We start from the raw sequence: 27,720 nt of genomic DNA on the forward strand, positions 1-27,720 counted from the left end.
GTTTCCATTCTTTGTGGCCAGGACTAAGGCTCAGCATGTGACCAGGGTCAGGGATCAGTGTGGGACAAAGGTCAGGGGTCAGAGTGGGACCAGGGTCATGGGTAAGAGTGTGGCCGGGGTCAGGGGTCAGAATATGACCGGGGTCAGGGCTCGGAGTGTGACTGGGGTCAGGGATCAGGGCGGGACCAGGGTCAGGGCTCAGAGTGGGACCAGGGTCAGGGCTCAGAGTGGGACCAGGGTCATGGGTCAGAGTGTGATCGGGGTCAGGCGTCAGAGTGAGACCAGGGTCAGGGATCAGGGTGGGACCAGGGTCAGGGCTCAGAGTGGGACCAGGGTCATGGGTCAGAGTGTGATCGGGGTCAGGCGTCAGAGTGGGACCAGGGTCAGGGCTCAGAGTGGGACCTGGGTCAGGGCTCAGGAGACTCCTTGCTGGAACAGACATAGGAACACCCTCTTCCCAACCTCTGAACTGTGTGGGCTCTGAGTCACACCTGGGCCCTCACTGCCCTGTGCCCAGCACAGGGTGGCAGGTTGGGTAGGAAGCAGGGAGGGGGCAGGAGCCTCAGCCTCCTATTTATGGGGAGGTCCTGGACTTTGTCACTGGGCCAAGGTCTTTTCCCAGAGGTGGGATCAAGCTCCTCTGGGCAGTGTCCAGCCTCGGGCCTCACTGTCACCTTAGTCTCCTCACCTGCCCTGCAGGCCTGTGGGGTAGGATGCTCCATGCCTCCTCTCAGCCGCTCTGGGGAGAGGAGGGCCGTGCCAGCCCGAGGAGGCCTTATGTTAACTGGCCTGTGCTGAGAGTCTAAGCCTTAACGGGAGAGCACCCAGCTTGTAAAAGAGTGAGTTTTAGATACCTGCTGGGTGGACTCTCCCCCTACCCCAGCCCCTGGGTGAACAAGTACTTGGATGCACTTCTCTGCCCATACCTGGGCCAGGCAGCCTCTGCCCTCCTGCTCTCTTTGTGGGGAGGAGAGGACCCCCCTCCCTGGAAGAGGTCTCTACAGGTAGCTGGCTCTCTCAGACCCCCACCCCACAGGACTGCAGAGTCTTTGCTGCAGAAGGCCCTTTGAGAGTCTGTGCTTTTCCGTGCCGACCTACTAGGGGAAAGGAGCTCTCAAAGTCCCCAGGAATATCAACCTCAGTTTGAGGAGTGCTGTGCCTGCCGGCTGAGACCCCGCTGACTTTCCTGTCGGAGGGTTTTGGAAGTCCACCTCCCTTGCCTATTGCTCTGCCCTGGCTCCTCCTCCTCAAGGCACTCCCTCCCCACCCTACTTCAATCTGCTCCAGGCTGCGCACACGGCTGTCTGTGTGTGCCCTGACCTACTGATCTCTGTGTTCTCCCTGTCCCCCACACCCAGCCAGGACCCTGTACCCCAGGACCCAAGCCCGGCACTGAGCAGTAGTCAGCAACACCTGAACATGACTGTTCACCGCCTGCGGCAGTGGGGCTGGAGCCCCAGGTGCTCTCTCTGCCTCCCACAGCCTCTCTGCTGCGCACACAGACCCAAGCCTGCGTCTGGCCTCCGCCTTCTGGACCCCAAGCTGGGTCTTTGGCTGGCCCACTGCTCCAAATAGAACTCTCCAGTCTGGGCCCCATCTTGCCCTTCCCAACCACATGCTCCTCCAAGATGATCAAAGAACTTACTCAGGCTTGGGCTGAGTGCTCAGGCAGAATCTGGAAAGGCACCCAGGCCTCAGAGTCCAGTCCGTCTGTCAGGACAGCGCCAGGCAAGGCTGGGCTTCAGGTCAGGGGAGCCATGGGCTACTGGGCAAGGCCTGGTCACTGCCATGGCTCATGGCCACAGGAGGTCACCAAGCTAGGAGGGAAAATGGAGTGGGAGGAGTGGATGGAGTGGACGCCAGGATTGCTCAGCCAGTGTCTCCCATCTCAGTACACAGACGTGCACAGTCTTAGAGGAAGTGAGCAGAGCTCTGGTTCCTTACCCACCCTCATCTTTTGGGGCCTGAGACAAATGGGAGCCCATACACCATAGAGCCAAGAACGTGAATGTTTTAAACGAAGCTTTAGAAAAGCTAAAATATCATTGACAAATATACCATCAAAACAAACTGGACAGGGACTTCCCTGGTGGTCCAGTGGTTAAGACTCTGCGCTTCCAACACAGTGGGCACAGGTTCTATCCTTGGTCAGGGAACTAAGATCCCATGGGTCACGTGTGCAAAGAAAGAAAAAAAGTGACAGTCTAGTGTGAATTTAGGTTCCAGGCTCCTTGGCTGCACAGAGAGAGCTTGGCCCCAGCTGGAGACCTGACCCATTCTGCCCTGCAGGGGCCCAACATGCGTGCATGTGGCCGCCAGCCTAGACGTCTCCACCTCCCGCCCCCTCCGACAGCTGCCCTGTGCTCAGCAGCTCAGCCCATTCTCTGCAGGGGATGGAGACTGGAAAAGGCCACAGGCTCCAGGTGGGCACCTCAAGGGCACAGGCAGGGCAGCGGGGTCTGAGTGCACTCTAGACAACACACTTCTCCCAGGGAAGGGGAGCTGGGGAGACGGTCACAGGCACTGGTCAGGTCTGGTGAGGGAGGGCCAGGAGGTGAGTGGGGGTCCACCCTGGGGGCTGACACAGGGGCAGAGTTACTCAAAGCAGACGGCGCTGACTCCAGGCAGACAGACCCAGTCAGAGCTGCATCCAGAAGGCTGGCTGTGGTCACTGGGGAGGGGACCATAGCTGCCAGGAGAGAGAGGCTGGTGGCCCCTGGAGCGGGTGGAGTAGAGACATCAGGAGATGTGAGCATCCTCCACAAGGTACCAAATGCGGGCCGCCCACTGTGAGCAGGTTGCACCCCCCAGGGCACCCTGGTCATCCACTTTCCCACAAGCCTGGCCTGGAGGCGTGATGGGCAGTGTCGCAGCTCCCAACAGGATGTCGGGTGCCCCCTGGCTCTGCTCGCCTCTGGTTAGTGGGCCCCCAGACCAGCAGCACCAACTCCTCAAGGATCTTGCTAGGAATGCGGGCTCAGGTTAAGCCCGGGTCTCCTGATCACAGCAGCATTTAGCAGAGCTCCAGGTGACCCATGTGCACACTGGTCCAAAGCCAGCTTGAAGCCTGTGATGCCTCAGTTTCTCCATTAAAATGAGTCTGGGGCCTCCCTGCTTGCCCTGGCCCAGGGGAAAAGCATGGGAGAGATGGCTATGCCTACTTGGAAGAGCTCTGGGGGACTGTGTCCCCCAGACCCCAGGCAGGACCCTGTCCCTAAGACTCCCAGAGCAGGTTGTCAACATAGACACCATGCCTGCGCCTCCTCCTTTCTTCCCAGCTCAACCTGGGCCTTGTGATGACTGCAGAGACAGGGAAACGGATGGTTCAGAACAGAGAGAGGGGGACCGAGGCACAGGGGACCTTCTGAGAGCCCCTGGGGACCATGGGGGCAGGGCAAAGGGAAGCCCAGGCGGCGTGAGTCAGGCTGGCCTGGCTGGCCCAAGCTCATCTCTAGCTAAATTACTAGGTCTGCCCTGGCTGGGAAGCCAGCCATATAAAGGCACCTGCTGCTGGCTCTTCCCCAGTCCCAGCTGGTGGATACCCCACAATGAGGCCACTCCTGGTCCTTCTGCTTCTGGCCATGCTGTGCACTGACCTGGGTAAGGGACGCTGACCTGGGTGGGCCGCGCCGGGCAGGGCTGGCTCCAGTCTGAGGGTCTGTGGCGTCAGTCTGGATGGGAGGCTTTAGAGAGTGGTGGGAGAGGCCATCGAGGCTGCTCCCTGACCAGCCAGACATGAAAACCTTGGCACCCCTTGGGGCACAGTTTCTGGAACACCTGCTTTCTGTGGAGGTGAAAGGTTGCAGTGAGCGGCTGAGGCTGCAGAGCTCTGGGCCAAGCAGGGGGACCTGGGTTCCAGCCAGGGTGACCAAGTGTTCTGTTTCCCTGGAATTTCTGGGAGGTGGGACTCCAGTGCTAAACCAGGAAGAGAAACTGGTCACCCCTCTCCAGCCCCAGCTCTGCCCTTACATGATGACCTGGCTTTATGACCCTGAACATCAGCGCCTGCAGCTTTTGAGGTCACCGGAAATGGGGCCTGGGGAGGGGTGATAGAGCCTGTGATTATTAACTGAATAATTATCACCCAGGGGTAATTAGCCCCATCGCTTCCCCCACCCCCAGCTTGGCTTGGGGGCGGGTGTGGAGGTGGAGCTGTCTGGGGGATGCCAGGGTGTGAGCGGGTGTGGAGGGTGGCAGCAGTGGGGGGGGGCTGCAGTTGGAAGGGGGCTCCTTGGGGATCAGATCCCAACTGGGGGGCCTGGAAAGACAGATGGACATTTGTGCAAGGATGTGAGGCTGGTTCGGTGGCCCAGGCAGTGCACAAGGTCGCTTCTCAAAAGAGAGCCTGGTGCAGAGGTGAAAGCGGGAATAGAGAGCAGGTGCTGGGAGGCCCAGTTTGGCGGTGGGAATCAAGGAGGTGACCTCTGGTCTTGGCTTTCCTGGGAGCATTAACCCATTAAGGCTCAGCACAGCTCAAGCATATGGGGACTACCTGGACCCTGTGGGGGAAACTGAAGCACTTCAGAGTGTCTCCTGCCCATCAGCAACCAGGACTTAGTCACACACAGGGGACTAGGAATGGCTGGGGCTCACCCTCAGGCAGAGAGGCCTCTTCTTGGGGAGTTCCAGAACACTGACCTGGGAAGGATGGCCTCTGAGCCTGGGGCTCTGAGAGTCTGAGCTTGGCCTCCTTCCTGCTTGCCCACGATGCAGCCACCAGCACCCCAACTCTCCATGCAGAGGGGAGAGTTTTGACATCCGTCAATCCATGTGTACAAGGACACCCCCATAGGGCACCCCTCCCAGAAATCCCCCAGGGACCCCCACAGGTTCCCCTGCCCAAAACCCTGGCAGAGAGGTGCCCTCTCCTGCAGCACAGCCCCCACACTGCAGTAAGGGGCTTCTGGCGGTCCCACCTGCCCACTTGTCCCATCACAGCTCCTGGGCCCTCCCAGCCTGGTCCACACCGGCCTGGCCTCCGTCATGCTGCACCTTCTGGCCATGAGCTCTTTCCCCGGATGACAAATAAAAATCCATTCATCTGTCCGGGCCCAGCTCCAGGGCCACCCAGTCCAGAAAGCCTTCCCAGACAGACCCACCCTCTATGAAGACCACAGTCCCTCTCGGCCAGGTGCCCACAGAGTGTCCAGTCCACGCCCCACTCCAGCCCCCTCCGGGTTACATGCTGTCCTTTCGTCGGCGACATGTGCATGGCCTATGGGGTCTCCAGGCCGGGAGCCTTGCCCCCATCTCCGTGCCTGTGGGACTTGGAGCCAGGCGCTCAGCACTTGGGGGCTGGCCAGGACCGGACTTTCGCTGCAGACTCCCCTTCCTCCCGCCTGTTAGTCAGCCACCCGTAGCACCTGCTGTGTGCAGAATCTCAGAGTCTCGGTCCTCCGGTCCTGGGCAGCAGTCCTGGGCCAGGCAAGGACACTGTGGCCGAGAAGGAGGACTCCAACTGCCTCTGTCCTGGGGGCTGCCTGCAGACCCTGCCCACCACCTCTGCCAGCACTCCTGCTGCCAGATTGCACTTGCAGGGGCCTGCAGGGCACAACTCGTCTCAGGGGACCAGGAGCACCTCCAGGGCAGGAGGAGCGGAGGAGGTGCCCAGCTCAGCCCCAGGCCCAGGCCCCCAGGGTCCCCGCTCCCCATGGCTGCCCAAGCCCTGCCCCAGACTGACCGGGAGCACACCCAGAGCAGAAGGAGGGAGAGGAGGCGCCAGCCCAGCCCCAGGCCCCCAGGGACCCCCCCGCCCCATGGCTGCCTGAGCCCACAGCCCAGACTGACCGCGGGCCTGTGCTTCCTTTCCTCCCAGCCCAGGCCCTGCAGTGCGAGCCTCTGGTGGAGTGTGCCCCGCCCGACAAGTACTGTGTGATTACTCGGGCCGGTGAGTACCCACACCGGCCCCACCTCCTGCACGCGGGCCTCTCGGCCTAGCCCGGACCCCGGGGACACCACGTCCTCCCGCAGGAACCCAGCAGTGGGGCCCACCCGGGGCTGTAGGGGCAGGGACGACCCATCCTTCTTTGTAGGCTTCACGTGTTTTTGCAAGGGCTGATTAAGAGAAACTCAGCAACCCAGCAACATTGTCTCCCCGAGGTCCCAGTGCCGGCTTCCCGGTTTGAGTCAGTCCCTGCAAGGCGGTATATCGGGGTCTGATCCCTGGTTCAGGAAGATCCCCTGGAGAAGGAAATGGCAACCCACTCCAGTATGCTTGCCTGGAGAATCCCATGGACAGAGGAGCCTGGCGGGCTACAGTTCATGGGGTCACCAAGAGTCAGACACGACTGACTGACTAACAACAACAGCAATGTAAAGTATCTGGGAGGGAGGGAGGGAGCAGGTAGCCCGTGGACTCACCACGACAGGGACAGGCGGGGGGTGGGGGGGGGGGCGGGGCGGGGAATGCTGTCTGCAAAGCCTGGCCTTGGTTGGCAGCTCGGCCAGCGTGCCTTTCCCGGGCTGCCTGCCTCGCACCGTGGGCTGCAGGACCCATGACCCCTGACCTCGGCACCCTGCACTGTGCTCGGGCCCCGGCCTGCCTGCCCAGCCACACCGGGACCCTGCCTTCCCCAGGGCAGGCCCACGCCTTCCTTCCACCTCCTGGGATCCCTCCTCGGGTCTGAGCGGCCACGGGCCTGATGGTGCCAATGACAGGCAGGGTCAGGGTGCAGGTGGGGCCCAGGAGGTCACATGGCGGGGGTCTGCTCAGTGGGAAAGCTTGGCCTGGATGGGTGGCAGCGATTGGGTAAGGATCTGAAATGAAGGGGGCCCTTCAGAGAGAAGAGACGTGATGGTGAGGGGCAGACGTGGGCACTGCGTGAGGGCCCAGAGATGCGGGCTGGGCAGTTGGGTCCAGTTCTGGGAGGGAATGAGGCACCCTGTCCCCTTGCAAGTCTGTACTTAGTCACTCAGTCGTACGCGGCTCTGTGACCCAGTGGACTGCAGCCCACCAGGCTCGTCTGTCCATGGGATTCTCCCGGCAGGAAGACTGGAGTGGGCTGCCACTTCCTCCTTGCAGGCAGCTGCTGCCACTGGGGTCACATCTGCAGAGGCCCCGCAGAGTCCCCCAGGCTCCCCATGTGAAGCAGGGCAGCCAAGCAGCCTCACAGGGGTCACCCTCTGGGCCACTGCCCCTTGTCAGTCCCAATGACGCAGAGGCCCTTGCAGCCAGAACACATGACAGGCATCATAGGGTCTGGCCCAGAGCCCCACACGTGCACGGCAGGGCTGGGACCCATGCTGGGGTCTATCTCCCCCAGCCCAGCTGGCCATCGGCCATGTTCAGCCCAGAGACACCGTGCGGGAGCCAGGCACCCCTCTGATGCCTCTTGGAGCCTCCCCTTCTGTCAAGCAGAGAAAGACCTCACCTAGAGGCGTGAGAATGTCCCTGTCTCGGGGATAGGGGACGAGCCCTGCTCCCGGCAGAGCCCCAGCTGCCGGGGCCACAGCTGTGAGCTACTCCCCCTCCAAGTCACCTGGCAGGTGGCCCTGAGTACCCACTAGGTGCCCCTGGCTCTGGTCCTGGTGTGAGGCAGGGACCACAAGATTGCTGGCCTCAAGGCGCTTACTAGGGGGAGGTGGCCAGGACACAGTGAGCCTTGAAGTGAGAAGGAATGGGGGGGAGGTTGCTGCTTCTTCCCAGCAATTCCCAGCAGGCCCAGGATGCCCCCTGGGGCTCCCTTCACCCCAAGAGCCTCAGGTCTTTCACCCTGGACAGGACTAGACACCCTGAAGGCCCACAGCTCCATCCCGGGGTCGGGAGCTTCCCTTAGCAGCCCCAGGTCTGCTGTCTCTGCCTTCATCCCACTTCCCACCTGCCCCTCACCATCCATCTGTCTGTCCACCCTCCTGCCTGGCCAGGCAGCATTCCCTTGAGTATCCCTTCCAGTACCAGCAGTCAGACTCAGCCCAGCCCGAGCCAGGTTCTCCCCACACTGACAAGGAGGGAGGGAGCAGTGAGACCCCACCCGAGGGGGATGGTGCTGGGGGGCCTGGGGCAGCAAGTGGAAGGACAAGGGCCCTCTGGCCAGCTCAGGCCTGGGCGGTGGTGGGCTGGTCACTGCTCTGTGCTGCCTGCATCACCCAGAGTGCCTCCAGCAGGTCATGAGTCCTCCCCCAGCCTCAGTCTTCTCTTCTGACTGTGAGGACGGTAGCTGGGCAACCCTGGGAGCGGGGGTGGTCTCTGGGCCTCGACTTCTGTGGATCTGCTGAGGAGGGGCCTGAGACCGTGGCCCCACAGAGGTCCTTGCCCCAAAGAGCCAGCCCCCACCAGGCGCCAGGCCCAGGGTATGAGAGCATCTTCTCAGTCAGTCCGCTGACAGCCCGGGCCTAACACACCGTTCCTCAGGCCAGGAAGCTGGAGCTCAGAGCCTTCAGGGGAGGGCGTGGCCACACTGGGAGGTGTCTTCTCAGTTGTAACTCAGAAATGGGTTAGCCAATTACCAAACAGAACTCAAGTCTGCTCAACCAACGTGCAGCAAAGCCAGTCTGCTCACACCGGGTGGTGGTGAAGGGAAGTTAGCATTTATTGCAGGATCTAGCAAGGAGAATGGACAGCTCATGCTCAAAAGCCCCAAACTTCCCGAAGGCCAATAAAGGCAACGTTAAGGACGAGGGTGGAAGGTGCGTGATCATGGGTTGGTGGTGAAGTTTTTAACTGTGGGATTTTCTGGAATCTTGATAATCTGGTTCCAAGCCATCTGGAGTCCAGTGCTTGTGGTCAGCGTGTAGTCATCATGCTCCACTAGCTGGGGGGGGCTCTTAGTTTCCACAGAAGAGCTCACGACAAGCATCAGAGTGTCATCCATGCCCTTTCCAGAGGAGCCAGCCACCCTGGCTCTGTCGTCCTGATCATTAGCTGCTCGAATTTGCTCTTTGGAGCTCGAGGAGGGCCAAACAAGAAGCAAGGACACCAAGGGGCTTGTATCCAGGAGACCCCCAAGGTGCTACTGGTTTCACCAAGACTGCCCCTGTTATGTTCTGCCCACAGAAACACAGCTTCTTACCCAAATAACTCAGCAGAGCTGTGATTAATTGTTGCGTTAACTGAATCTACTGCTGGGGTAAAAGGTAAAGAAAGATGGGTGCACACACACCCATCCAGTGTGCAGCCCTGGGCTGTCCCCGCATCTAGGGGCTTCCTGGGGAGGGACAGCTGCCCACCTGGGCAAGCTGGTCTTTGCTCGAGGCCCCTCAGAGGGTCTCACTGGCTTATGACCCTCCTGGTCAGGGCACAGCTTCAACCCGCCAGGAGCAAGCGTTTCTGTCCTCCTTGGCCAAGGCCTTGGCCTTACAGAGTGAGAGCCTTCCTGGCACCAGTGGCTCTGACAGCAGCACCCTGAACATGGCTCCCAGCCACGCCTGCCGAAAGCCGATGCTCATTCGGCTTGCTCTCAGCGCTCCTCACAGATGAACCCATCTAACCCTGAACAATTGCACAGCTGGTTCTCTGATTATCCACATTCTCCAGAAAAGGAAATCGAGGTGCCCGGAGACAGACCCTGCATCCTCTCCGGCCTCTGGGCTGACTGTGAATGGGAGTCCCCTTCGGGTGGGCTCACAGTTTCCAGCATGTTCTGCATTGAGAGAAGTGACTCACAGTGACCCAGCAACACTGGGCTCTGACCTGCCAGCACCATCATCTCGGGGGCCTCTCTCAGTGGCCACCCCGCTCTGGGGCAGGTGTAGAAGCTGAGCCAGTGTCCACGGAGGAAGACATCTTGCCAAAATGTCCCGCTCGCTCCCCAGGGCCCTGGCTCACCCTGTCTCCCTGCATGAGGGATGTGAAGCTCTGAAGGCAAATGTGCAGGCTGCCCCATGTCCTCTAGCCCCCACCCACCTTTTCTAGGGCTTGCCAGACCCACAAAGGGACAGGTGAGCACAGGGCCTGGCCTTCCCTCTGGAACCTGAAACCCAGAGCAGAGAAGTGCCCCCACGTCCGTCAGAGGGGCTTGGAAGACAGGCAGGGCGTGGGAGCCGCTGTGTCAGTCCCTGGCCCCGGGCGTCAGGGAGGAGCCGGTGGGAGCGGGAGACAGGCGCCCACACGCTGGGGAGCCCGGAGCCCGGAGCCGGCTGCCCTGCAGCCCCTGGGCCTCGCGGCAGGCCCTCCCCGAGGGCCGGCCGGGAGGTGGGGCAGACACCCACAGGCCCTTGCCCCTTTCTCCACAGCCAGCCCCAGCGGCGTCCTGGTCATGAAGTCCTGCGCCCCGACCTGCCCCAACAGCACCGTGACCTCGAACGGCGTGGCCCTCTCCGTCTCCTGCTGCCAGGACAGCCAGTGCCACAGCAGTGCGGCCGCGGGGCTGCGGGGCGGCCCAGGCGCCCTGGGGGCCACCGCCGCGGCCAGCCTGCTGTGGGTGCTGCTCCGGGCAGCCTGCTGAGCCCACCCGCCAGGGCCGGTCCTGGAATCACCCGAGCCCTCGCAGCCTGTGTGGGGTCTGTCTGCAGCACTTGTCTCCCTGTCTCTCCTCCCTGCCTCCCCCAGGCCCCACCAGCCCCCTCCCAAGAGAAGCTCTCCCTGCCTCAGGGAACCATCAGCATGGAAACATCCTCACTCAGCCTTCTCCTGGGTTCCGGGGGTCCCCTAAACATCCAGCAGTGGGAAGGGCGCCTGGATTCTCCCCAGCCCCCTCCAGCCCACTTGAGGGGCTCCCCCTGGGGACCCCCTCTCCCTCAGGCCCTGCCTCTCAGGGCCCCCTGTGCTCCGCGGCGACCCCTACTCCGGCAGCTCCGGTGCAGGTGAAGGCAGACCTGAGAGCAGGGCTTCGCACGCACCCGGCCGGCCACCCCTGCCCCACGCGGACGCTCGCTCACCTGCCCGCCTGTCCGTTGCTCAGCTGGACCACCCACGCCTCACAGACCCAGGGGACGTCCTTGGGGCCAGTGGGCCTGCCTCCTCGGGCTCTCAGGCTGGGGCTCGGGGTGCTGAAGTCCAGGGGTGGGACAGGGTTTCTGGAAAGTCACCAGCACCCCTGCCAGCCCCTGCCAGGTTGGCTGACCACTGCGAGGATGGGCCTATCTCCCCAGGAGCTTTCCCCCAGGATGTCAAGAGAGAAAGAATAAAGCTGCAAGGCTGCTCTCAGCTCAGTCTGAGATGTTGAGTCTGGCGGGGGCAGGGTTCTCATCCTTGGTCTTGAGGACCCCCCATGCCTTGAAGGCGGGCGGGGAACACACTGTAAGTGTGGGGGAACTTCAGCGCACATGCTCAGGTGGAGAAGCAGCACTTCTGCTCCTTGAAGAGCAGGGTCTGTCCCCAAGCCCTCTGGCCAGGGTGGCAGAAACACGCTCTTAACAAACCCCGAGTTGGGGGCTGAGTTGGCAGCCCCCAGTTGGGGGCTGAGTTGGCAGCCCCCAGGGCGCCCCTCTGAGCTCAGCCTCCCCCAGCACAGGTGTTCAGCTCTGCATCCCTCTCCCCCGCCCACCCTACCTCCCTGATCGGCACACACCAGGCACCCAGGGCTCTGGGGCTCCTTCCAGGCCCCCAGGTCTCCAGTTCTCCTTATGGTCTGCTCTCCGGCCCCTCTGCTCAGGGCCTCTGGGAGCCCCCCTACCTGCCCCAAAGGGAGGAAGGCCCTTCTCTGGCCCCAGGGCCTGTGTGCCCAGCCACTGCAGGGCCACTGTGCCTGTCACAGGGTGGTGGTGGTCATTCCATCCCAGTGGTCCCAGGACATACGGGACAGCAGAGATTCAGGCCAGTGGTGGTGGGGGGCGGGGGGGGGGGGTGCTGCCCTCTCGTGGGGCTTCCTCTTGCTGTTGCACCTTGGGTCACGTGGAGGACAAGACAGGCTGCGGGCGCCCTGCCTTGAACCAAGGCGGTCAGTGTTCCCTTGGGGCCCGTCCCTGCCTCCGTCACAAGCTGCCTGCACAGCCCAGGCTGGAGACCCAGGAGGAGGTGGCCCTGCAGGGTGGCCATGCCCGCGGCAAAGTTGGAGCTCAGGGCTGGGCCACTCCGCCCAGCCTGAGAAGCTTGGGGTTTATCTTCTTAAGGAAAGTGGAAATTTCCTTTCTTGATTCTCCTGTCAGACCAACCTTCCCCCTGGGGCAGGCCCCACCCCTACAAGTCCCAACAGAAAACCATGTTGGACGCCACCCCACGACTCATGGCCGCCTCCTCTGTGTTCCGCAGAGGGAGTGGGGCGAGGAGACTGTTTCTGGATGAAGTCGTTCACGTGTCCTCAGATCTCAGAGCTTTCTGGACTGCCCCCCATCCCCCATCCCACCCCCCACCGGCTCCTGGGGGCTGAGTGGTGCACCAAAGCCTGAGTCCTCTCTGAGTTCTCCCCACCCCGTCCACAGCTGCCCACCCCCACCCCCCACCCTGTCTCAAGTCCACAGACCCCCGGAGAGCGCCTCCTGCATGGCAGGACCCCACGCGTGGCTCCCGGGACCGACAGGCCGAACTGGGCCTGCGGTTTCCCACGGGGGCTGGAGAGGGCTCAGAGGCGAGGCTGTGGCGGCGATCCTGACTGTGGGAAGGCAGCAGGGCGGCAGGCGCAAAGGCCTGGAGGTTGGCAGGGCTGAGCCCTGGCGGGATACCGGAGGGTGGGCAGCAGACGCCCCCTCAGGGCAGGCTCTGGGCAGCGGGGCAGGGGCCGGCTCTCACCCTCAAGCCCCTGCTCCTGCTGCTGTCTTAGGGAGCGGCATTTCGGGTGGCATTGGGGTGGGGCTGCCAGTGGCCGGCCCGGGCTGCGGCCTGTTATTCCTGATGTCCCTAAGGGAGGGCCAAGGCGGGAGGGCAGGCACCAGCTCAGAGAGACCACCGGCCAGCAGGGGTCCTGGAGCCCCAAGCCCTGCTTGTGCCCTGGGGTTTACTCTCAGAGCTGCCTCCTCTGGCCTGGGCACAGCCCTGGGGCTTCAGGGCCCCCCACAAGTCATGTTCTCCCCCACTCCCCAGGGGGCTGCCCCTGCTCCCCTCTTACGTAACATCCCCAAGTTAAGATGACACAAACCCCTTGATCCCCTAAGCTCTTGTGATTGAACTCCTGGCAGGCCCAGGTGGGGACCCACCTCCCTGCCCAGGGGCCTGTCCCCACACCCAGAGCAGGCTGCAACAACACACACACCCCTGGACTGGGCTGGTGCCAACGCCAGGCCCCCAAGGCCACCGAGCAAAGCAGAGAGCACCTGGGCTGGGCGGTCCTGGATTTCTCGCTCAGCAGCAGCCTGAGGCCTGGGGCAGCAGACACCGGGTCTCCTCTGCTCTGGGCCACGTGAGGACAACATGCCATTAGTTCCCAGGCCATGCGGCTGCCGTGGGGGCCATGCTGCTGACCCCCATCATCCTGGACCCAGGAACCTTGGTAAAAGGCAGGGTCTGAAGAGAGACTGTTCACGTCTGAAACATGGGTCTCACTGACAGGCGGAAGGCCTCTCACCACAACACATGCTTGGGAAAACAGTAGTCCCCATTCCACAGTTCCATCAGCTGTTTACAGAGAACCTTTTTGTAAGAAAATTCTAGGTTGTCCTGGCTGTGTTTCACTGAGGTTTAAAGAGTCGCATCACCAAATAAGAGGCCATTTCTTGTTCCCAAGGGGCAAGGGACAGAGTGACAAGGGTGGAAGGTTGTCACGGAAAGAAATTTATACAATGCTCTGGATAAGAGGTGCCAAAGATGGACAGACCAGCAGGGCCCATGATTTTCATTAGATATTTATTACAGTCTTAAGGATTATAGTCGATGACGTCTTCCCAAAGCCTCCTCCTCCCCTGTTTAACATATCAGTTCTGTTCAGTTGCTCAATTGTGCCCAACTTGGCGACCCCATGGACTGCAGCAATCTTAAGTAAAAAGGGAGTGTCTGCATTCCAGGTGTTGCAAATCCCAGAGCTGCTCACAAACTACCCACAGACCTAAGGCTCTTAGAGCCCCATCAGGTCTCACTCCATAGCCTTTGAGAATGACTAGATGTGTACATAAATGAGAAAGGGAAGAGGACTGAGGACATAGAGAAACATCACTGTAACTATCTCCTAGAGGACACGTGAGTGGCATGAGTGGCTGGGTGGATGGATGGACAGATGGATAGATGGATGCATGGATGAATAAATGGATACATGGACTGGTGGATGGGACAGTGTGTGTGTTAGTCGCTCAGTTGTGTCCAACTCTATGCAAGCCCATGGACTGTAGGCCACCAGGCTCCTCTGTTCATGGAATTCTCCAGGAAAGAATACTGGAGTGGGTGGCCATTTCCTTCTCCAGGGGACCTTCCAAACCTAGGGCTCAAACCCAGGTGTTTGGCATTGCAGGCACATTCTTTACCGTCTGAGCCACCAGAGAAGTCCTGGATGAGCAGATGGATGGACAGACGGACAGATTAATGCATGGATGGAAGAAAGATGAATACACAGATAGACGGGGAGATGGAAACATGGACAGATGGATTGACGGATGGATAGATGGATGGAAGATGGAAGAATGCATGGATAAAAGGATAGGTGGCTACATGGATGGAGAGGCAGATGAGTGAATGGATGGGGGGAGGATGGATGGATGGGTAATGGATGGGTGGGTGGATCCATGGATAGATGGGTGGATGGATGCACGATGGATAGATGGGTGGGTGGGCAGGTGGGTAGGTGTTGGGAGCAAGTGATGGCAGCAGACTGAGGGAAGAAGATGAGAAGGGCTCGATGTTCACTACCCTGGAGCCTCTACCCAGGACTTCAAGAAGGACACAGCTCACACCTGAGGGCTTTGCCCTCATCACCCAGATCCCTGAGCTCTGCTGTCCTCTCAGGGATGCAGCCAGAGGAGCTGACAGTCAGGGCCCACGCAGGGTTCCATGGAGAGGTGCCCAGGGCTGGTCCTAGGTGGTGGTGTGGCCAGGGGTCCTGCAGGGTCTCTCCCAGGAGAGTTTGTCTCTTTTGGCCCTCAGAAAGCTAGGGCTCCTGTCTGGCCATTCCTGGCAACAGGCTGCACCCCAAGGCAGGAAAGGCTGCCCATGTGGCGCCTCCTTGGATTTCCCATCTTGCAGAGCAGGAGAGAGGCCCAGCAGGCAGGCATGGCCAGCACAGAGGGGCAGAGCTGGCCTGGAGCCCCATCCCCCAGCCCGGCCCGAGGACAGTGAGGGCATCCGGGAGCCTCACTCAGAGTGGGGGGAGGGCCCTGGAGAAGGGCAGCTGGTGGCCCCGGGGTCGGGCTAGGAAGGGGTGGGGGGGGCACTTCAGGCCCTGGGAAGTAGCTGGCCCGTGACCTTGGGTGACAAAGTGATTCTCCTTGACCAGGAAGGAGGAGCAGGGAGGCCTGGGGCGGGGAAGAGCCCCAGGCCAGGGGGCCAGGCCCACTCTGCTCCCGCTCATCGACGGGGCAAGGCCCCGCCCTCCGTGTGTCACTGAGGGTGCCCCGAAAGTGTGGGCAGGTGTGTGACCGACAGGAGCAGAGCAGGCCTGAGATGCGTGTCACTCAGAGGCCTGACTCACGGGGAAGTCACGGCTCTCCAGCTGCTGAGAAAGGAAGACAGAAATGGAGCCAAACTCCACGCACGGCCTCTGAGCCAGGCCCTGGCTCCCTTGCTGGCGTGCCCTTGCCCCACTCCACCCCAGGGGAGCTCCCCGGGCCCCTGGCCTCCCCGGTCATCATGCCCACGTGTGGCACACACAGAGCATCTCAGGTGCACCCCACACCTCCCCAGCTAGTCAGGGGGCCCCGAAGGCTAGTCCCTGTCTCTCCTGTTTTGGTTTCTGCTTCACCGTCTGTGCCTGGCCTGTGCTGAGTCCTTCTAAAGCTCTGTTGAAGGAATGAAGGAGAGGGTGAACAGGGCACCTTGAGGTGGAAGAAGTCTGGGGGTACAGCTGGGGCGATGCTGCCCCTGTAGTGACCTGCAGCTGAAGAAGCCTGTCCTGACGCCAGGTTTCAAGGGGTCCAGACTGGGCCTGACTCACCCGCCCTGGTGCCCACCCTCAGCCCAGGATGGGCCTGGGGGCCTTCCCAGGGCTACACTTATGGGAGGCCTGGGTTGGCCGCTGTGCCACGCTGAGCCAGGCCGTCCCCTCTCTGGGCCACCCTCCTGTTCTGTGGTCCTGACGGCCAGAAAGTCTGGGCCCAGTCCCGTCCCGTGCCCAGGCTGAGACCGGGGAGGAGGGCAGGGAGGCAGGGCGCAGGCAGGGGCAGGGCTTGTCTTGGCTTCCTGGCCCGCTGAGTCCAGGGAATAAGCAGAGCTGGGGGGGTGCGGGGGCGGGGGGGTGGTTCCCCTTCAAGGCCTCTCCTGGCTATCATGCCTGCTGGTACGGTCAGGCCAGGGACCCAGGCTGATGGGAGGGCTGGGGCCCAGAAAGCAGCAGCTCTCTCCAGCATGAGATGAGGAAGGGAAGGAAGGCTACTGGTGGTAGAGAGAAGTGCCAAGCTCTGCCCACTCCCAGGTGACCTGGAGCCAGCCCTGTCCTTTCTGGCCCCTCACTTCTTTACCAGTGAAAGAGGATGAAAGACCAACTTTAGGGCTCCTCTCTCCCCTGAATCCTGCCTCCAAGACTGTAGTGGCCAGGTCACTGCCTACAGGAAGCTCTTCCTGACTGCACTGTCCTGGTAACTCCCAGTCCCCTGAGAGCTCTTGTCATCAGGATCACCCACTTTCTCCCATAAGTAAAGGGTATCTGGGCTTGATGTTTCCGCTAAGAAGCCCCCAGGAGAGGCAAGAGCCCTGTCAGGGGCAAAGGACTCCTTCCCACAGAACAGGATCACATGCCACGTCTGCCCCAGTGGGCAGCCCTGCTGCCAGGGCACACAGCCCCTGCCCTGGAGGGCCCAGCCCCACATGCAGAGAGCCCACTGCCCAGCGGCCTCGCACCCAGACTTCGCTGCCAGCCGCCACTGTGCAGCAGCGTGGGGCAGACAGGAAATCCAACCCCCTAAACCTGTTCTTCCAGCAGCGTCCATGCCTCCGGTCCAATGAGTCACCCTTCCCCTCCTGCCATTCCCCAGCCCTGCCAGTCCCTGCCCTGTCGCTGCACCCACTTCCCAGGCCTCCCGGTTCCCCTCCCTCCCACCCCTGCCTCCTGCCTGTGGGGAGGCCCCAGAGCGCGGGGTGATTTTGTCTCTCTGGATCAGGGCATGAGATCCCCACATTGCCCGCCTTCTCATCCGGACCACCCAAACAAGCCCTGGGGTCAGTCTGCAGGACGGGCAGCCTTCTCGGGCTCAGCAGGCTGAGTGGAGCTGCCTCATGGACTCTGGTGCCCCCCTCCTGAGCCCCCGGGTCCCGAAAGGCACTGGAACACCCCTCCACCTTCGGGCGGGCCCTGCAGGCCCCGTAAAGGCAGGCAGCACCTGCTCAGGCCCCCAGGTGTGCCCGCTGCAGTCTGACTCGGCCCCACCACGGCAGGGAGGAGCAGAGGCCAGCTTAGCCGTCTCACCGGGGCCACGGGGAGGAGAGGCCTGAGCCGGTGCCCCAGGGAGCCTTGGGCAGGCCCTGCTCCCAGACCTTCAGGGGCGTGTCCATCTGCAGGTCCATCGGCAGGTTCACTGCTGGCGCGGGCCCAGGGCTGACCTTCGTCAGTGCTCCAGCTCCACCTGCGGTCCTCACGGCCTGCCTCTCTGCATCTCACCCACACCACCCAGCAGGCTCTCCAGGCACAGCAAAGAAGTGGTGGGGTCCCAAGGCCAGCAAGGGCTTCCCTGGTGGCTCAGGCCGTAAAGAGTCTGCCTGCAGTGTGGGAGACCTGAATTCGATCCCTGGTTGAGGAAGATCCCCTGGAGGAGGGCATGGCAACCCACTCCAGCATTCTTGCCTGGAGAAGCCCATGGACAGAGGAGCCTGGCAGGCTACAGTCCATGGGGTCACAAACAGTCCAACATGGACTGAGGAACTTTCACTTTCCAGTATTCTTGCCTGGGAAATCTCATGGACAGAGGAGCCTGGTGGGCTACAGTCCATAGGGTTGCAAAAGAGTCAGACACAACGGAGCGACTTCACTTTCAAGGCCAGCAAGTGGACAGAGAAACCTTCGAGGAGAAGGGCAGGGGGGTGGGAACCTCTCCTCAGAGGCCTGAGTCCACCCCCCGCCCCCCAACACTGCCAGAGCGAATGGGGGTGGGGATCTGCCCGGCAACCCCAGGCAAACCCCGCCCCAGATGGGCCCCTGGGCCTGGCTGGGAAGAGCACACTGGCTTCCAGGACCAAAGCAGACACAGAGAGCACCCGTCTCAATGAGGGCCTGAGCCTTTCCTCCACACCACCCCCTCCCCAGCAGCCCAGCCCCTGCCCCTCTTCTGCCATTCCAGGTCCCACTGGATCACACGCACCCCCACCCCCCTGCAGCTGTGGTGCCCACCTCTCTGCAGGCACAGCCAGCATCCACACCCCTGCCCCGAGGGCTTCTCCTTCCCCGTTCACCCAGGTCCAGACAACTTAGTGAACGCTTTGCTTCCAGGTGAGAAACAAGGACATCACAGTCAAAAGCGATTCCAGCCATTCTTCCAGCCATCCAGGGCAACCAGGAAGGAGTAGGATACCTGCTGAACGGCAGCCCCTGGGCTGCAGCTGCTCCCCTGCAGTGAGCACTGAAGATCCTGGCCCCAGGTCGGCAAGATGCATATGAAAGGAATGATCTCAGTGAGCTCAGACTGTTGCATCTTCCCATACAGAGGAAAACCCTAAAATGCTTAACTCGAGATAACTGGTTTCTTTAATTCACATGAAATACTTCAGATGTTCAGACTACACGCCTTGTGTTACAAACTCCTATATAAGCTGACTCCTCTCTGCCCCGCTCCTTGGAGCAGTTCTCTCAGGGTCACTTGAGATGCTGCCCTCCAGGCTTGAAGTCCTAAATATTCCCACTGAATAAAACATAACTCTCAACTATTAGGTTGTGACTGTTTTTTAAGTGGACGCTGGGGTCTTTTTCTCAGGAGACCTGGCGGTTGACCTAGCAACCCTGAGCCCCTGGAGTCCAAGAATCTAGGGCCTCCTCTTGCGTTCCACCCTGGCCCGAGCATGGCACTGGGCATCACCAGGGCACATGCACAGACCTGGGATTCTGTGACCCTGTCTGAGGGTGGGAGTCAGAGAAAGCGACCAGAGCTGGGCAGAGGGTGAGAGTGGGATGAGCTGCAGACCCAGCTGACTCCTCTGTCTACAGCCCGCTGAGGGGGAGGCAGGAAGGGGAGGCAGCAGGAAGTGGAGAGGGCCAGAGAGCCCTGCAGCTGCAGGGCAGGGGTATGCTGGGCTGGAGAGTGTGGGCCGGGCAGGGTGGGGCAGGTCCCCGCCCCTCCCACCAGCACCTGTCCCAACTATAAGGCCTCTGGGGAAGGGGGGGCCGCCAGTGCTCCCAGAGGTGCCCCGAGATGAAGACAGCCTTGCTGTTCCTCGTTGCCTTGGCTGCGGCAGCTGGGCCAGGTGAGGGGCTGGGTGGGGGCTGGGGGGAGCCAGGCCCTGGAAGCCTGGAGTGGCTTCCCTCTAGGCACAGAGAACCCTGGATTTGCAGGGACTAGAACAAAATGAACCCCGCACCTTAACTTCGTGGGATCACAGACTTACAATATTTCAGAATCAGAGAATCTTAGAGTCAACCCAGCGGATCAGACACGTGGAGAGGGAGCAATGCTGGGGGTTGTCTTGATATGCTTCTCCCTGAGAAAGACAGAGGCCAGAGGCCAGCCTCAATGCCCGCCCCCCCCCCCCCAGGCCCCAGGGCCCTCCCAGGGTCGCCCATCCCCCTGCAGGCTCAGCATGGCCAAACTGACAGCCCCCAGGGTGTTGACTCAGCCTCAGGTCCTCACCGTGGGCTGCCCACTGCCCGCTGCGAGACAGTCCCCAGGGAGGGACAGCAGCCAGGTCCTGTGAGCTGCAGTTAACATGCCCCAGAGCCTCTGATGCCCCCGGGGAAGGGTCTTCAGTGCAGCCATATTGGCCACCTCGCCAGTCCTCTAGAGACGCCCAGTGCTGGACAGCTCCTCCAGGGGTGGGGGGTGGGGGGAGGCGCCAGGGCACCAGCTGATGGGGACGTTACCTCCTGCCTCCTGGGGCTGTGTGCAAGATGTGAGCCCCAGTGGGGCCCGGGGGCCTCAGAGGGACTGGCCCAGGGCAGGGGTGGCAGAGGGCTCTGTCTCGCGGGGGTCTCCCCGGCCCCTCTGGGAGGGCGCCCTGGGGCCTGCTGATGCCCTGGGCTCTCCCCCCAGCCCAGGCTCTCCACTGCCACGTGTGCCACAGCTCCAGCAACTGCAAGAAACCGCAGATCTGCTCAGCCAGCTCCGGCTTCTGCAAGACTGTGATTAGGGGTGAGCGATCTGGGCGAGGGAAGGATGCCCTCCGGGGCGCCCCAGGGCTTGAGGAGCATCCCTGGGGAGGCTGCTGGAAGGGGTCTCAGTGACAGTCCAGTCCTGGGGGCGGTGGAAGCTGGGGCTTGGGAGGCCCTGGGGGACAAGGGTGCCACCTGGCCTGACCTCGCCCACCCGTCCCCAGTGGAGCCTCTGTCTGGGAACCTGGTGGAGAAGAACTGCTCCGTGTGGTGCACGCCCACGAACAGCCAGCAGGGCCAGGTCAGCAAGGGCCAGGAGACCACCCTATGCTGCAAGAGCGACCTGTGCAACGAGGGTCTGCAGAGCCCGCAGAGCGCCGCTCCCGCCCGCACCAGCGCCCCCCTCGGCCTGGCGCTGGTCTGTGGCCTCCTCGTCCTCCTCTGGGCCCCTGGCCTGTGACCCCCAGAACCAGGGCCCCACCCGCTCCTCTCCCTGGCCAGGATGGCGGCTCAGACACTCGGGGCTGGGGGCTCCGTAGAAGGTCCGGGGCCGGGCGGCGGCTGAGGGGCGGGAAGAGCTGAAGGCTTGAGGCGGCCCTGGCACAAGAGGACAGCGCCTCCCTCCCGGAGCAGCGCGGTGGGGGAGGGGACAGGAGGCCTTCCGCTCCCTCCTGATTGCATCTTCATTCTGTTTGGTTTCTGTTTATTTTCTATTCAAAGCCCAGCGTTGGAATAAATGACTGAAAACCAGTGTGGTCGTGTTGGTGCTATTCCGGAGTGGAGGGGGTGGGGGCGGCGGTCATCCGCACACACAGGCCCCCAGGTCCCAGGGCTTGTCACCCAGAACCAGTTTCGGCAGCATGCACAAGGCCTGAAGTGCCGCCGTCACCCCGCCTTGCTGGAGGGGACATGACCCTCCCCGGACCCCTCCTCTGCAGCCCCAGACAAGGAAGGCCCTCCTGAGGGAGGTCTGAGCAGAAGCAGGGCACAGAAGCTTGTGGGTGCAGCCTTGATGGGCAGGCCGAGCTCTCCACCTGACTGCCTGAGACTACCCGGTGGAACACCCCGTCCACCCTGCCAGCCCTTACCCACCGCCCACATCCGAGCCCCACCGGCCCAGGGTCGCTAGGATCCCGCTTTGTCCTACTAGGTGGCCTTGAGCAAGACCCTTCCGCTCCCGGAGCCTGTGAGCCCTACGCGTGCCAGCAGCGCGCGCCCGCAGTGTCGTAGGTCCGAGGTCCCCGGCGCCCGGCCGCAGCTGGCCTCTCCCTCTCCGCCCTCGCAGGGCCTGCGATCCGGCCGCCGCTCCTGCTGCGCCGGGAATATTCCGAGGACCAGCGCGCCTCCCGGTGGCCACACGGGGGAGCCGGGCCTTGGGAGGAGCTGCCGAGGCGGGCGGGGGTGGGGGGTGCCCCGCCCCTGACTCGGAGCCCACTAGGGGCCCTGGGCGCCCGGGAACCCGCAGCAGGGAGTGGAAAGAACGGGTCAGACACGTGGGCCACGGAGGTCGGGCAGAGGGGCTGCGGCGCGCCGCGCGAGGGCTAGGCCTCGTCCTCAGGGGGCCCCACGGCAGGCTGCCCGTGTGGCTGGGCTTTGGATCAAGCGATGGGGAGCGGGGACAGGGACGTTCACCTGGAGGGAAGGGAGGGTGATCCCACAGGGGACCCCCCCCCCCACACACACACCTGGAAGCCCGGGGCGGCCGGCGAAGTTCCCAACGGAGGAGGAGGTTGTCGCCACGTGGGATCAGGAAAGGCTCCGCAGAGGGGACATCCCTCAAGGGACAACCCAGGCCACGTGGCCCAGGAAGAGTTGAGAGGTGGGAGGCACCTTCCAATTCCTGGGAGCGCCAGTTGCCCCCAGGCGGGAGCAGCGTCTGAGTGAGGGCGGCAGTGAAGGGCAGGGGAGTCTTCCAGAGCTGCTGGACAGCAGCCGCCTGCCCCGCGTCTGTATCTCCAGCAGCTCAACTAGTGACCTCAAGCCTGTTTGGACCATTCAGTGTGAATGCAGCTGTCATGGTTTAAGGCTTTCATCCTGCCTTCCCTGTTCTCTGTCCACCTGTTCTTTTTTCCTTTCCCCTCTTTTTCTGCCCTCTCTTTTGTGAACAGATTCATCTTTTGTGATTCCATTTTATCTCCTTTGTTACTTTATTAAGCAGAGCTCTTTGATTTTTCTTTTCTTCCTCTGTCTTTTCTTTTCTTTTTTTAATTTTAGAAATGAATTCTTTCTGCTTTTGCATGTCTGAAAACTTTGGTTCCCCTTCGCTTTTCAGATATGTTTTCACTGGGCACGTAACTCCAAGTTGTTTGTCTTGCTTTTGTGCTTTGGTATTTCAAACATTGCTTCACTGCATTGGCTTCACTGTTTCTGACAGGAAATCTGCTGGCATCCATATCTTCGATCCTCTGTGCATCATATAATGTCTGCTTCTAGTGTTTTCTCTTTACCACTGGTTTTAAGCAGTTAATCACACAATGTTCTTTAGTGTAGTTTTCTTCAATTTCTGTGCTTGAAGTTCATTGAACTTCTGGGTTCCATGGGTTTGATAGTTTTCCTGAGGGGAATTCAGGGTGGAGGAAAACAGGATACTGGCCCTAGATAGCTAAAATGGAGGTGTTAGTCACTCAGTTGTGTCCAACTCTTTGGTATCCCATGGACTATAGCCTGCCAGGCTCCTCTGTCCGTGTAATTCTCCAGGCAAGAATACTAGAGTGGGTTGCCATTCCCTTTTCCAGGGGAATCTTCCTGACCCAGGGATTGAACCTGGGTCTCCTGCATTGCAGGCGGATTCTTTACCCTTTGAGCCACCAGGGAAACCCCAGTAGTCCTCAGTAGGGTCCCCAAATAAAACATTAACGCATGGCTTTTAGATTGTGCAGGGCTTTGTTTTGCTTTTCAGTCGACACAAGGTTTGTCCTCCAACTTGCGTGAGCTCTGGGAACTCTTCCTAATATTTTATCTGTCTTTAATTTTTATCAGTTTGATTACTATGTGTCTTGGTGTGTTCCTCCTTGGGTTTATCCTGCCTGGGATTGTCTGCACTTCCTGGACTTGGTTGACTGTTTCCTTTCCCATGTTAGGGATCTTTTCAGCTATTATCTCTTCAGGTATTTTCTCGGGTCCTTTCTCTTTCTCTCTCTTCTCCTTCTGGGACCCCTATAATGTGAAATGTTGGTGCATTTAATGTTGTCCCAAAGGTCTCTTATACTGTTTTCATTTCTTTTTATTCTTTTTTCTATATTCTATTTTGCTTTAGTGATTTTCACCATTCCATCTTCCAGGTCGCTTATCCATTCTTCTGCCCTTGTTATTCTGCTACTGATTCCTTCTAGGGTATTGTTCATCTCTGTTGTTTGTTCTTTAGTTCTTTTACGTCTTTGGTAAACATTTATTGCATCTTCTGCATTCTTTTTCCGAGCTCCTGAATCATCTTCACCATCATTATTCTGAATTCTTTTTCTGGAAGTGAAAGGTTGTTGCTGAACCACAAAAGATGCCAGGATTCTTGGCCTCCAGAGGAAAAGAATTCAATCTGGGGCCAGTGATGAGGCTTAATTGCTCAGAGCTTTTGACTAATAAAGTTTTATTAAAGTATAAAAGAGATAGAGAAAGTTTCTGACATAGATGTCAGAAGGGAGCAGAAAGAGTGCCCCCTGTTAGTCTTCAGCTGGATGTTACATAGCTACTAGCAGTCTGCTAATTAGAGAAAGGAAATGTCTCAAAACTCAGAGAATGGCACCAGGTCCCTCATCCACAACATGCCTTGAGATAACATTGGCGCCAGGTGAGTCATCCTGGGCATATAAAATGATTGACATGAATCTTGAAGAAAGGCAGATTTCCATACAAATATATAGTTTCATTAACATAGATTAGGAGAACAATGTAAGAGTATAACAAACTAGTTTGTCAAGTAGGTTCTGAGCCTTTAGGCAGAACTGACTTGAAGAGCTCAGAATCAACTTGAAGACAGAGTCTAGGGTAAATGCAAAGTAGGTTAACATAGCTTGAGACAAATATTTCCATAAGAAAAATGCATTCGTTAGCTCAAGATTTAAGACAAGTTAAGTTCAGGTGGTACCAGGTGTCATTATGGCAACACAGAATTTTAAGAGAAACCTCTTTTTAAATTTGTATAGAGAAGGGGAAAAAAAATATAACACTAGTTTGTTTCCTCCTGCTGCTTAAGAGAGAGAGAAAAAATGTCTGACACTTGCAGCCTCTTTCCTCCGTTTGGAGACCCCTCGCCTTCCTACCTGTTACCCTCTCAGAAGATTGCCTATCTCCACTTCATTTAGCTTTTTCTCTGGGGATTTATCTTGTTCTTTCATCTGGAAGACAATCCTATGTTTTTTCATTCTGATTAGCTTTCTGTGACTGTGGCTTTCCATTTTGGAGGCTGCGGGATTGTAGTTCTTCTTGCTTGCTTGCTTCTAGTAATTCGTCTGCCCTCTGGTGGATAAGGCTAAAAGGCAAGCTTCCTGATGGGAGGAATTGATGGCAGAGAAAATTGGGTCTCCCTCTGGTGGGCAGACCATACTCAGTAAAACTTAAATCCAATTGTCCGCTGATGGGCTGGGCTCCTTCCAAGTTAGTTGTTTGGCCTGAGGGGACTCAGCCCTGGAGTCTACAGGCTCTATGGTAGGGCTAACGGCGATTTCCAAGAGGGCTCACGCCAAGGGTCACCTCCCGGGACTGCTGCTGCCGGTGTCCCTGTTCCCGTGGCAAGCCACTGCCAACCCTCACCCCCGCAGGAGAGCCTCCAACACTCACAGGTCGGTTTGGCTCAGTCTCCTGTGGGGTCACTGCTCCTTCCCCCGGTTCCTGGTGCACGAGAGGTTTTGCCTGTGCCCTGAAGAGTGGAGTCTCTGTTTTCCCCAGTCCTGTGGAAATCCTGCAATCCAATCCCGCTGGACTTCAACCTCAGATTCCCTGGGGATTGCTAGTCCATTTGCTGGATCCCCGGGGTGGGAAGTCCATTTGCCGGATCCCCAGGGTGGGAAGCCTGATGCGGGGCTCAGAACCTTCATAACTGTGCGAGAACTTCTTTGGTGTTTTTCTCTCATTTGAAGGGTGCCCACCTGGCAGGTGTGGGATTTGATTTAATCATGATTGTGCCCCTCCTACCATCTCATTATGGCTTCCCTGGTGGCTCAGACGGTAAAGCGTCTGCCTGCAATGTGGGAGAGCCGGGTTCAATCCCTGGGTTAGGAAGATCCTCTGGAGAATGAAATGGCAACCCACTCTAGTACCCTTGCCTGGAAAATCCCATGGACAGAGGAGCCTGGTAGGTTACAGTCCATGGGGTCGCAAAGAGTCGGACACGACTGAGCAACTTCACTCACTCACTCACTATCATCTCATTATGGCTTGTTCTCTGTGCTTGGACATGGGTATCTTTTTCTGATGGGTTCCAGTATCCTCTGATCAATGGTTGTTTAACAGCTATTTGTGGCTTTGGTTCTCTTTCAGGAGAAGATTATCAAACATCCTTCTGCTCTGCCATCTTGAGCCAATCTCTTTTATTGTTACTCTGGCTGCAAGAATAACTTTTTTTTTTCACAGTGACTTATGATCCGATCTGACTGAATGTTCTAAACTCTCTAATATTTTTTGATGGAACTTCCTAAAAGCAAATTTTGATGAACTTCTTTTGATCTTTAACTAACTTTGGGGTGCTTCAGAGGACTTTTGAGGCATCCCAAAGAAAGATATTAAACTAATTAGGTCAATTTGGTATGTTAAAGGTACATAGGAAGTGAAGTCGCTCAGTCATGTCTGACTCTTTGCCACCCCGTGGACTGTAGCCTACCAGGCTCCTCCATCCATAGAATTTTCCAGGCAAGAATACTGGAGTGGGTTGCCATTTCCTTCTCCAGGAGATCTTCCAGACCCAGGGATTGAACCCCTGTCTCCCACATTGTAGGCAGACACTTTACCGTCTGAGCCATGAGGGAAGTACTGTCAAATAAGTAATAAATCTTCTCAAGTTATATTGTATGGTAAATGTTACTAATGGAGATAATCTAGAAATTATATAGAATTCATAAAGATTTGATATGTATTGGTAAAATGTTATCAGTCATAATTCTAGTTACTATCTTAATCACATGTCACAGTAGTAACCAAGTTACCTTGTCAGTTTCATTGTAATCAGATTTTATACATGCCTTCTTGAGCCTTTTTTCATTATAGAAAGCTATAATTTCACTCTGATGCCTTTACAAAAATACTACTTCTTCAAGATTTATTGAAGAGTCTTTCTAAGATTAAAATTAACTAGATGAACAAATTTTGTTATTAACAATGAGCTGATACCAGATTGGAATCTGGCTTTCTCTCTCTGTTAAGAGAACAAAGTTTTCTTGGAATGCAGCTTTTAACAACAGGCTATATAAATTTATTTGCCTTCAAGTGATTTACATTTGTTTTTAAAGTCTTCTGTTACTTTGATAGAGTAAATGAGTATTATTTCACAATGATCTATGAAGATTATGGCACACATAGATAAAGCTCATTCTGTGCCTACAAAAAATTAACCCCTTGTTGTCAGACTTTTGCTATCTTGATATTCTTAAAACACAACAACAGTCTACTCCTAAATCAGGGAATTTAAAATGAATAAACCACAACTATAAATTTTTTTAAAATCAAGGGTATGGGAAATCAAAGACGGCTGCTTGGCTTTTCTCAGCTCCCTGACAAACCTCATTCTGTTTGAAGGGTTAAAGCCTTCCCTGGTTTCAGGGCTGATGTCCTCACAATGAAAAAGAAAAGGTTAGAAAATATGTTTCCCACCTGGAATATAATTCCTACAATCTCCAGTGATCAAGACACCCACTTAACTGGACAAATCATAGAAACCTTAAGAAAAAATTCACAAACTTCTTGAAATTATCCCTGTCACTATGATCTTCAATCATTAGGCATGGTCAATGACACTAACAGAAAATCTGGACTCAAACAGAACAAAGATTAATTATATGGGATTCAATGAACAGCTAAATATGATTATAATTTTTATGACTTGTCTGACATACTAATGGCTTCTAATCATTGTTTTTCAGATATAGAAAAGCCCTTTTCCTCAAGCAACTTTTGATTTATAACAATTTGGTATAACACCTGTGGATAAAATTAAAATATTCTTCTTTTCTCTCTGCCTGATTTCTTCAAAAACTGGAGACCCTTGAGGTCTAAACAACTTTATCAAGTGAATGGAAAAGACTGTCTCTTGACATATACAAGAATCTAGATATTTAGTCCAGTTCAGTTCAGTCACTCAGTCGTGTCTAACTCTTTACGACCCCATGAACCGCAGCACGCCAGGCCCTCTGTCCATCACCAACTCCCGGAGTCCACCCAAACCCATGTCCATTGAGTCAGTGATGCCATCCAACCATTTCACCCTCTGTCGTCCCCTCTCCTCCTGCCCTCAATCTTTCCCAGCATCAGGGTCTTTTCCAATGAGTCAGATATTCTGGGTACAAAAAAAAGAGATGTGTGTATTAGTCGCTCAGTTGTGTCTGACTCTTTGCAA

General features: G+C 58.0%; 2 protein-coding genes across 2 annotated transcripts; both read left to right on the plus strand.

Annotated features, from left to right (window-relative positions):
- Window positions 1-3,528: 3,528 nt before the first annotated feature.
- Window positions 3,529-11,083, plus strand: LOC122679191 (lymphocyte antigen 6E-like). Its single transcript, XM_043879520.1, has 3 exons — window positions 3,529-3,600; window positions 5,816-5,887; window positions 10,171-11,083. Exons 1-3 carry the CDS (start codon window positions 3,549-3,551, stop codon window positions 10,380-10,382), a joined length of 336 nt encoding a protein of 111 aa, XP_043735455.1. The 5' UTR covers window positions 3,529-3,548; the 3' UTR covers window positions 10,383-11,083.
- An 8,125-nt stretch (window positions 11,084-19,208) lies between these two features.
- LY6D (lymphocyte antigen 6 family member D) lies at window positions 19,209-20,931 on the plus strand. The gene is made up of 3 exons (XM_043879514.1): window positions 19,209-19,339; window positions 20,122-20,220; window positions 20,405-20,931. The coding sequence occupies exons 1-3, from the start codon at window positions 19,288-19,290 to the stop codon at window positions 20,638-20,640; spliced, it is 387 nt and encodes a 128-aa protein (XP_043735449.1). The 5' UTR covers window positions 19,209-19,287; the 3' UTR covers window positions 20,641-20,931.
- Window positions 20,932-27,720: the final 6,789 nt, after the last annotated feature.

The sequence above is a fragment of the Cervus elaphus genome, chromosome 21 (assembly GCF_910594005.1).
Source record: "Cervus elaphus chromosome 21, mCerEla1.1, whole genome shotgun sequence".
Taxonomy (NCBI): Eukaryota; Metazoa; Chordata; class Mammalia; order Artiodactyla; family Cervidae; genus Cervus; species Cervus elaphus.